This window comes from Larus michahellis, chromosome 4 (genome assembly GCF_964199755.1).
Source record: "Larus michahellis chromosome 4, bLarMic1.1, whole genome shotgun sequence".
NCBI lineage: Eukaryota > Metazoa > Chordata > Aves > Charadriiformes > Laridae > Larus > Larus michahellis.
The window spans coordinates 1,310,888-1,320,204 of NC_133899.1; the positions used below are offsets into that span (position 1 = coordinate 1,310,888).

General features: G+C 45.9%; 1 protein-coding gene across 2 annotated transcripts in view; it reads right to left on the reverse strand.

The window, feature by feature from the left end:
- NFAT5 (nuclear factor of activated T cells 5) overlaps positions 1-9,007 on the reverse strand; it is a 68,939-nt gene extending 59,932 nt beyond the window's left edge. Inside the window, exon 1 of one of the 2 annotated variants that reach the window (XM_074582609.1) lies at positions 8,658-9,007. In XM_074582609.1, coding sequence (XP_074438710.1) covers positions 8,658-8,730 — 73 coding nt within the window. In that variant the 5' untranslated portion in view covers positions 8,731-9,007. The remainder of the gene's footprint in view (positions 1-8,657) is intronic. The other variant, XM_074582607.1, reaches the window with a different exon arrangement.
- Between the last annotated feature and the right edge of the window lie 310 nt (positions 9,008-9,317).

The following is a 9,317-nucleotide window of genomic DNA, read 5'->3' on the forward strand; positions in this document are numbered from 1 at the left end:
GAGAGCCTGAGAGAGCAGGGGCCGTTCAGCCTGGAGAAGAGAAGGCTCAGGGGATTTTATGTGTAGAAATACCCGATGGGAGGGAATGAGCAGCTCTTCTCAGTGGCGTCCAGTGACAGGACAAGAGGCAACGAGCACCAATTCAAACACATTAAATTCCATCTTAATTACCTTAACCATGAAGGTAGCCAAACACTGGCACAGACTGGCCAGTCAAAGCCCAACAGGACATGGTCCCAGGCGAACTGCTCCAGCTGGCGCAGCTCGAGCAGGGAGGTTGGATTAGATGATCTCAAGAGGTCCCTGCCAACCTCAACGACTGTGTGACTGGAACTGGCACGGCCTCCACAAGTACTCACGCTGCTCCTCTCCCAGCCCCTGCACAACTGGGACATCGGATTGTTTTCAGAAGTTTAACCTAAAACAGATTCCTGGGGTCTGTAGCGGTTACTTATGAGATATAACAATGACTATCAGGAACTGTAATTATAAATTCCTCAGTCAATCTGCTTTAACAGGAATACATATTCCAACCTAAACCACCTTTTTACCCCCTAAGAAACAAACCCATACTCAATTATTTTAAACTAGGGAGACCCCGTCATTCCTTATACTAAACTTTAAAGAATAAACTTTAAATGGAAGACAAGAAATAGTTCAAGTCTACAACTGAACTGTGGAATTTCTTGCTGAATCAAAAAAAAACTAATCAAGAGTCAGAAAAGAACTGAGTGAGATTCTAGATACTCCTGTTACACCCCAAATAATTAAGCATGTGCGCACATACATACAAATGAACCTGACTGCAAAGGCAGACATACCCGAATTGTGAAACGCGCTGTTAGTGGGACTCGTGTTACTCAAACGTAGATGTGCGGCGCTGCTCGGCACGAGCTCTGCTACGGCCTGCAGCTCAGGAGACGCTGCTGCCACCAACGCTCTCCGAGAACAGGCACTGAGGGAAGTGGGATGTAATTTTAATGGAGGCAGGTTGTCACTTATAACTCACATCGTCCTGCCCCACTTTACAAAGCAGCCTGCATGACCACGATCAGTTAATAGTCATATTAGTAGGTCACGTTCCCTTATGCACAAGAAAATATAAACTGTCATAGTTAATAGAAGCTACTGAACTCTGCAGCTTATTATTTTCCAAACACTCTGCAGCGCTACTATCAAAACTATCAGATTCTTCTGCTGAGTGAATCCATCCAAAATTTTAAAAAAAAAAAAAAAAAAAAAAAATCAGGCCTCTAGACAATGAGAGACTGAAACAACTGGTTTGTAATGTCAGTTTTTTCTGAACAGGAGTGGAACTCCAACATTTGAAAACTTTTTATTACTGTCTTTATATCTCTTTCTTTCCTATATGTTTCATCTTGTCTGGGCATTAATGTGAACTGCTATCCATCTTCCTTTTGTTTGCTAAACAGCCTGAACTTCACCACAACTCAAATCTGCTTTCAGCATCAAAACTTTGCACTACTTTGGCATAGTGCATCAGTTTTATAAACTTTGTAAGGTGACCCCAAATTCTTTCTAATTATTTACAAAGCAACCGTAAAACTTTTCCAATTGCTGGAGGGACAATTAATCAAGGGGAACTGGAGAACGATTCTTCAGAGCATATTTATGTAAATAGTGAAAACATTCCTCTTACTCTGGTGCAGTGATATTCACCACATAGATCACTCGGAACTACACGAGTTAATAACAGAACGTAACTGATGTCGAGCATTTACATTTCAAACACTGCTGAAGTACTGCATGCTTTTGGAAATAGCTGTTACTTAAGATTTTACTATGCGCCCATTAAAATCCACTGTTACAACACAGTTCAAAGTTAGATCTGAGAGTTCATCTCGGTGAGTTCCTAAAATAATTTCTGTACTTGCTGACGAGAAAGCCAGAATTTGTCTGAATATTCAACCTCATCGGTCTACTCTTTACATAAGCACAGAGAAGATAATAAAGGTGATAAATTGGACAGACATGACCACATACCTTACTTCACCTGCACTTTGGCCACTCATCACCTTCTGCTAGGGTTTACCAGCATATCTAAACCTCAAAGTGAGCTCAGGCCATTGCCTTTTTGTATAAAAGAAAGCATTACTCTCTTCCATCTTCTCCAACACAAAAGAAGTACATTTCCACATAAAACTAAGTAATCTGTGTACCGGTGCAAAAAATCATATCAAGGGTGTGCCTGACAACCATTTTTAGACAAGACTGCAACAAAAAGTAACTATTCTGTTGAAAATTTATAAACAACGATCAGATGCTTTATTAAAATTGAAAAGTCTTAACCCACAGTCTGGGAAACATATGATAAAAAAAATTTACTTCTTGACTACACTAACGAGCAGCATCCTATGGATTCCCCTTATGAGAAGCTATAACGGATTTCAAATATGCAGGTCCCGAACTAACTGAACGTAAATACTCTTGACTCCTAATATTTTCATATTCTAAAGATGCTCAGATCTCGATTAGAGCAAGTGTCAAAACTGCATAGAGAACTTTCCAGAACCAAACAAAATATACGGGATGCTGAGTGGCATAACCTCGCAGCAAAGAAGAACGCGAAGAGCCAAATAAAGAAACACTACGGTGGGTAGAAAGCCTATTGGGAAAGAGTGTCTTCCTCTAAAGCACATCCGCAGTCAGAAATACCTGCACAATAACGTAAAGCAGTTTTCCAACCTCTGGGTCCCTGAGAGCCCTCCAACATTGCTGAATTAAAAGACGACATAATAAAACGTACCCATTTGACTTTGCAAGTGGAAGAAGTCTGAACCCAACACATCTGATGGCAGGGAACCACACACTGCCAGCCTGCAGGCTTCAGCAGCCCCAGCTGACAAAGCACCAGAGCCCATTTCCTTGTGAAACAGATCACTGCGACACTTGCCATGCTCACGCTGAGGTCTCACTAAATCAAGTCCAATTCAGGCTCCTCATTGCAATATTCAAACTCTTCCAGGGGATTGAACTGTTTTGTCTCCAATTATGGTTTCTTTGAATATCTAAATTAAAATGGGACAAGAGAATTGGGCAAACTATGGAGATTCACTAAAAGGAAAAAAATCTACAACTTCCATAGAACTATGTAAAGTATCCAAGATTAGTAAAATTGACAATGAAAATATTCACACTGGGATACAAACAGGCAGCAAAGGAGAACCTACAGCAGAAACACAATCTCACACTCTTCCATCCACACCTGCAGCAGGAGAGTTGCCCGGCGTCCTGCTCAGCTTCCCGAGCTCCAGAAATGGATTCCCTCGCTGATTCCCAGGAAACCAGCCCAGGCAGGCAGCCCGGCTTTCCTGGTCTCGGCACAAGAGTACAGGCACAGCAAATGCAACAGAAGGCTCAACATGAGGAGCACTTCTTTCTGTGGCAGAGCCACTTTAGCAGTTCTATCTCATCTGCTGCCTCCTCCACCATTTAATCCCAGTCCTCGATACCCCTTTTCTTGTCTTGACACCACTACTTGTGCAGCTGCACAGCAAACTAGAACAAGGAGCAGAAAAATGTTAGAAAATCCTATCAAAAGTACAGTATTCTAGATTGGTTTCCCAATCCCATTCATCTTGCAGCCACAAAAAACAATCGTGCTGGCACAAGTCAGAGAACAGTACATGGGCGAGAACAGACAGCAGGAAAAAGGGTCTGTTTAAACATCTCTGTCACCGGAATATTCAAATTACAGCGTGAAAAGCTGTGAATTCAAAATCCTCCTCCCTACACCCAGCACCACACAATCATCTTGCAGCAACATATTCCATAGTTTTGTTTTTAAAGCCAATAAACTAGTAAGATTCAAAATAGAAACGGACATTTCCAAGGCTGACACAGAATTTAAGGAACTTTGCTAGAATCCATTTCGGATGACTTAAGTCAGAATGTCCCAGGGGCAGCTGGAAGAGCTGTAGCAGATGGATGGATGGATGGATGGATGGATGGATGGATGGATGGATGGAGTCTGTCCCTCACATAACACTCAGTGCTGCTTGGCCAGCATGGCACCTTCTATGAGCCACAAAAAGAAGCTAAGTATTATTACAAAAAAGAAACTAGAGTATTATTTCTATTCCTAAAAACTGCTAGTACTGGTTCTAAAGTTCAAAACTAAAAGTAGGCTCTTACTATTTTTACACAGCATCTGTTCCATCCCTCTTTGATAATTCAGCCACTGTCTTACTAGTTATCCCTCGGACAATGGAAATAAAAAAGTTCTAGTAGGAAAAAAGAAAATCCCCCAAAACCACATGTTGTATCAACAATTCTCAGTGAACACAAGTAGATTACTGTCATTTAACATTTAAGCACAGAGCAAAATTGAGGTTTGACTATATGACATTTTTAGGGCAAAAGAGCTATTTAGGAGACTACTAACATTTTTCTTGTCATTTCGAAGTTCCAGAAAGTCTCAGTTTTACAGTTATTCAGCTGCGTAAAGCAAAATCAAGGGCAGGGGGGGCTGGATATGTGATAAAAAGTTCTGATCATACCTGCTGCAATGCAAAAATGCAACTTTATTACTACACACATTGTTACTTCTTAATTGTTCAAATGAATGTATTAGCTAAATGAATCACACATTTAATCAGTCCAGATTTAGTACCTGACATTTGATGAACTACTTTAATCACAGTTTTTCACCTCTGCCTGTTTACAACGAATAGCTAACTTCGCTATATTTGAATGTTGCATATGATATTCAGCCACAGAACAACTCGCCTCAAGGTTTTAGGTTTTATGCTCCAGTGATTTTTCTACTACATTACTAATTTGTATGCACATTTGGGTTGTTTTATTTCAAGAAGGACAGTATGTTATGTAAAGATGAGAATTAAATCTAAATATTTTCAGCATTCAAAAATGCATACAATTTTGTATATCTCTATTATCTTATTATTAGAAGATACCATCCTTCTACAATAGTTACAAAGCATATACCCTTTTTTAACATTGATTATACGTAAGACGACAGGTTTTCATCCTTAGCACTAGTTAGTTCCTCTGGAGCTGTGGGGATGAGCTTCAGCAACAAGCCTTGGAATCAACCCTTTGCATTTCTTTTATTTTTAAGAGCTATAACCAGTCATATTCCAGAGGCCTGCAACTTAAGTACAGTTTCACTATCATTTTAAGCCAATATAAGCTGGCACTGCTGCTGAAAGAAACAGTCCCACCCTTCCGTACTGCTAGTTTTCGCATGTCCTTTCCTTGAGTCAGCACAAGCCATTCACGAAGACCCACAGCAAACATGACCAGGACACTCACCTGGTTAAAAATCAACATTTCTCTTCCCCTTTTCCTTTTTTTTGTTGCGGAGCAGGGTGAGAAGGAAGAAGAGAAAAGCTGAGTTAATTTTAATGTGATCGGTTCTCCAATCCAGTTCACTGCGTGGCCACATAAGCACTGGCATGAGCAGGACAGCAAGGAAAAGACAGGGGACGAGACTGCTTTAACTCAGCAAGTGGGAATTCATACTGGCTGGACCAGCTCATGAAACCACACCTACAAGGGAAAAAACTGGAAGATAAAGTATTTAGATACTCAAAGTACCCTCTTTCCCAAGCTACGCATAAACAAAAAGAAATAACAGAATTATCAGACCAAATTTTAAATTAATGACTCTCCCTTTGTATTGCCGTTTCTCCTTAGATCTGTGTGCTTTTAGAAGTTTGGCTTAACGTTTTTAAAGGAATATGAAAACAAAAATCTGAAGCAAAATGCCCGTGCAAGCCAAGAGTTTAACATATAGCACAGAGACAGACTGACAACATAACTCGGTCTGTGCAGAGAACGGGATGAACTATCCCATAAAAAAAACTGCACTAGCGTAAGCTACATCTTGATTGACTGGGTTTTCAAATCTAATTTCACTTTTAAGAACAGGCAAGTACATTTTAATCAGTAAACTAATATTCTTCCACTTTAATTTCTATAAACTAAAGTTTGTATGTTAGAAAACCTCAGTTACTCCCAAGACCACCCCAATCTTGCAGCTTCTCTCCCTGCCATAATCTTTGTATTTCCAAAGCACCACAGTGATCACCATCGACAGACTTAGGAGACCGGTATCATTAAACCGCAACTATCCCGACGCGCACACAGGAATGCAATTCAGAGGAAAAGTTACTGGCCCCAATTCAATCTGCGAGCTGAATTCCAAACTGCGGGGTAGCTGTATTTCTAAAAGGAGAGCAGTTATGAGAAACTACATGCTCCTAACACACCCTCATCGCAAATGCATATTTGTGGCTTTCTCACTGTGTTCAGACCTTTTCCTTTATCTCATCAGTTGTACTCATACTCTGATCCAGAGGATTTCTCCACAGGATAAGTTTATCTGTATCTATCTATCTAGGGAAAAAAAAAAAAAAAAAAAAAAAAAAAGGTGCACCGAAGTGTGTTCTAACTAATCAAAAAACCACAACAGATAACTTTTTCCTAAGTCCAGCTAAAAATCATACTAATACACTTCACAGCAAAGAGGATCACTTAATTATTCATTTTGTGAAAGTATATTCATGTATTCTAAATTTTAATTTAAACTGAATTGCATTTCAACTTAATATCTCTTTGATCTTTTATTATGACAAAATATGAAAAGCAAGCCTTGCTTTAACCTCTTTATAAGCATTCACTGCTTTATACACCTCTATCATATCCCACCTTGTTTGGATCAAAAAGCTCATTATGGCCACTCCTAAGCATCACACATCCTTCCCTGAACCTTGTTTAGCTCTGAACCCTCATCAATGCCACCAGAAAGGAAAATAATACACTCTTGATTAATCAGTGTGAGCGCCTTTTCCTACCTGGAACAGACACTCAACCATTCCATTAAATATAAAAAAAAACCAAAAAACTAATGATTCTGAGAATTCACACTAAGATTGGCGAGTTCAAAAGTTCTGCCAAGTAAGCAGGAGTCCTTGAAATTTTGCAACTTAATGGAACCTCTTTATTTTAAGTATTTTACAAATTACTTTAACAGTGCACACTTTTCCAATTTCCAGTACAATAAATGATAATTTTGATGGTGTTTTATCACCTGTATTTTTTAACTACAGCTGCCCTGTTTCAAAATACTTTCCCTTCTATTGCCCTCACTAGGACTGAAACCAACTAGAATACGTATGTCTAAGATAACAGGAGAGCCTTAAACCTCCATAGTAAGATATTTTAAAAAATTTGCAAACTGTTATAAACTGGTGATAATTTTAAGATCTCTAAACAGTGAGACAATGCCTTTGGGCAGTTTGAGAGCTTTAAAGGTGTGCTTTTTATTTCTTTTAGTTTCAGCCCTAGAGACACACAACTCAGAGTTAAGGAACATATTACAATTAGCTCCAAAAATTCTAAACAGGTTTAATCTTCCCTGTAACAATATTAAACTCTGATCAGCTACCTTCACTTCAGGATAATAAATGACTTTCCATTTCTTTTGTCATACACCCCCAAAATTGCCTTCCCCCCTGCTGTACTATGGGTGGATACGTTCAACAAACTATTAGTAGTGACTTCCAAGTCCTTTACATAAGAGAAAACGACTTAACTTGTGCCCTTAACTCAGGACAGCATTTGTCCTAATATACATCACCTCATTACCGTACACTTGTCAAAGCTAAAATTCAGGTATTATGAAAACAGGCGTTCGGTTCGTTTACTTTCAACATTCCCAACGTTCTCTCTTGGTGTCCGCTTCCCACCCCCCAGAGATGCCGTGTCGTCCCCCCCCGCTGCCCCCCCCAGACCCCAGGGGAGGGAGCTCAGCCCCGGAGATGCTCTCACCTCCCCGGTACCGTCACCCACCGCCCTGCTGAAAACCTCCGCTTCTGGGGCTCTTTGCCAGTTTCTACCCCAAATCAGAGCACTCCTGTCCTCTCCGAGGCTGGTTGTTCCACCGAAAGCCCTTTTTTTTTTCCCCGAGAAAGTTAACAAGCGTCTTTCGGGAAATCTCCAGCCGCCCGTATTCCCGGTGCCCCGTTACTTCACGTTCCCAACTCCCGGCCGCGGGAAGCGTTCGCCTCCCGGGCAGCTCCGGGGGGCGGGGGGGGGGGGCTCGGCCCGCATCCCTGCGGATGCGCGGTAAACAGGGCGGCGAGCGGGGCCGCGGCCGCATTCCCGGCCCGGCACCGGCAGGCGGGGAGGGATGGATGGATGGTTGGATGTATGGATGGATGGATGAAGGGAGGGAGGGATGGAGCCTTGCGGCGGGGCCGCGCAGCCCCCCGCCGCGGTGCCGCTCCCGCGGGGGCCGCCGCCGGGCCCCGCAGCGCAGGAACCTGTCGGGACACATTCTTGAGGCCGCGGCGGCCGGGCCAGGAATGCGGCCGGGGGAGCCGGGCTCGGCCCCAGCGCCGACCGCGGGGGCCCCTCGCGGCGGGGCCACGGCGGCCCGAGCATCCCGGCGCGGCCCGCAGGCCGCCGGCGGCGGGAGGGGGGGGCCCTCAGGGCGGGCGAAGCTCCCCGCCGGCCCCAGGAGGAAGATGAGGGGGGCGGCCCGAGGTGCGGGCCCGGGCGGCGGCGGGGCCGGCCGTTAGCGACGGTTAACGGCGCGGGCACGGCTCCCCCCCCCCCCCCCCCTTCCCCCCCGGCGCGGCCCCGCCTCCCCGGCCCGGTGCCACACTCACCCTTGGAGTAGAGGGACTTGGGGGACTCGAGGTCGAGGTCGGCGCTGAGCAGAGAGATGAAGTCCGAGGGCATCGCAGCTCCGCGGCCCGGCAGGGGCGAGGGGGGCGGCGGGAGGAGGGGGGGGCCGGGCCGGGAGGGGGGCGCTGCTGCCTCCGCCGCCCCGGGGTGGGGAGGGGAGACACCGGCAGGCGAGAGCGCGGCGCTCCGCACGTCGGGGCCGCCAATCGGGCTGGGTCGGGCCAGGCCGGGCGGGGGGGGACTCCGCTCGCCGTCGGGGACCGGGCACCGCCGCCACCCGCCGCCGCCGCTGACAGGAACCGGCTGCTGCCAACGGAACGCGCCCGACCGCCCCCTCCGTTACCGCTCTGCGCCTGCGCGGGCGCCGGGAGGGGGGGCGCAGACAAGGAACCCCAGCGCCGCCGGCCCGCGCATGCGCCCCGGCGGGCGGGGAGGCGCGGCGACGGAACAGCCCCCCAGCCGGGCCCTGCGCGCCTGCGCGGTGGGGGCCGCCGCCGCCCCGCCCCGGCCGCCGCCGCCAGGGCCGCAACGCGCATGCGGGAGGGGGCGGAGCGCGGCGGGAGGGGGCGGAGGGCGGAAGAGCCGCCGCGGTGGCGGGGGGCGCGGAAGCGTCTAGAACGGGGGGAGGCGGCCTCTGAGGG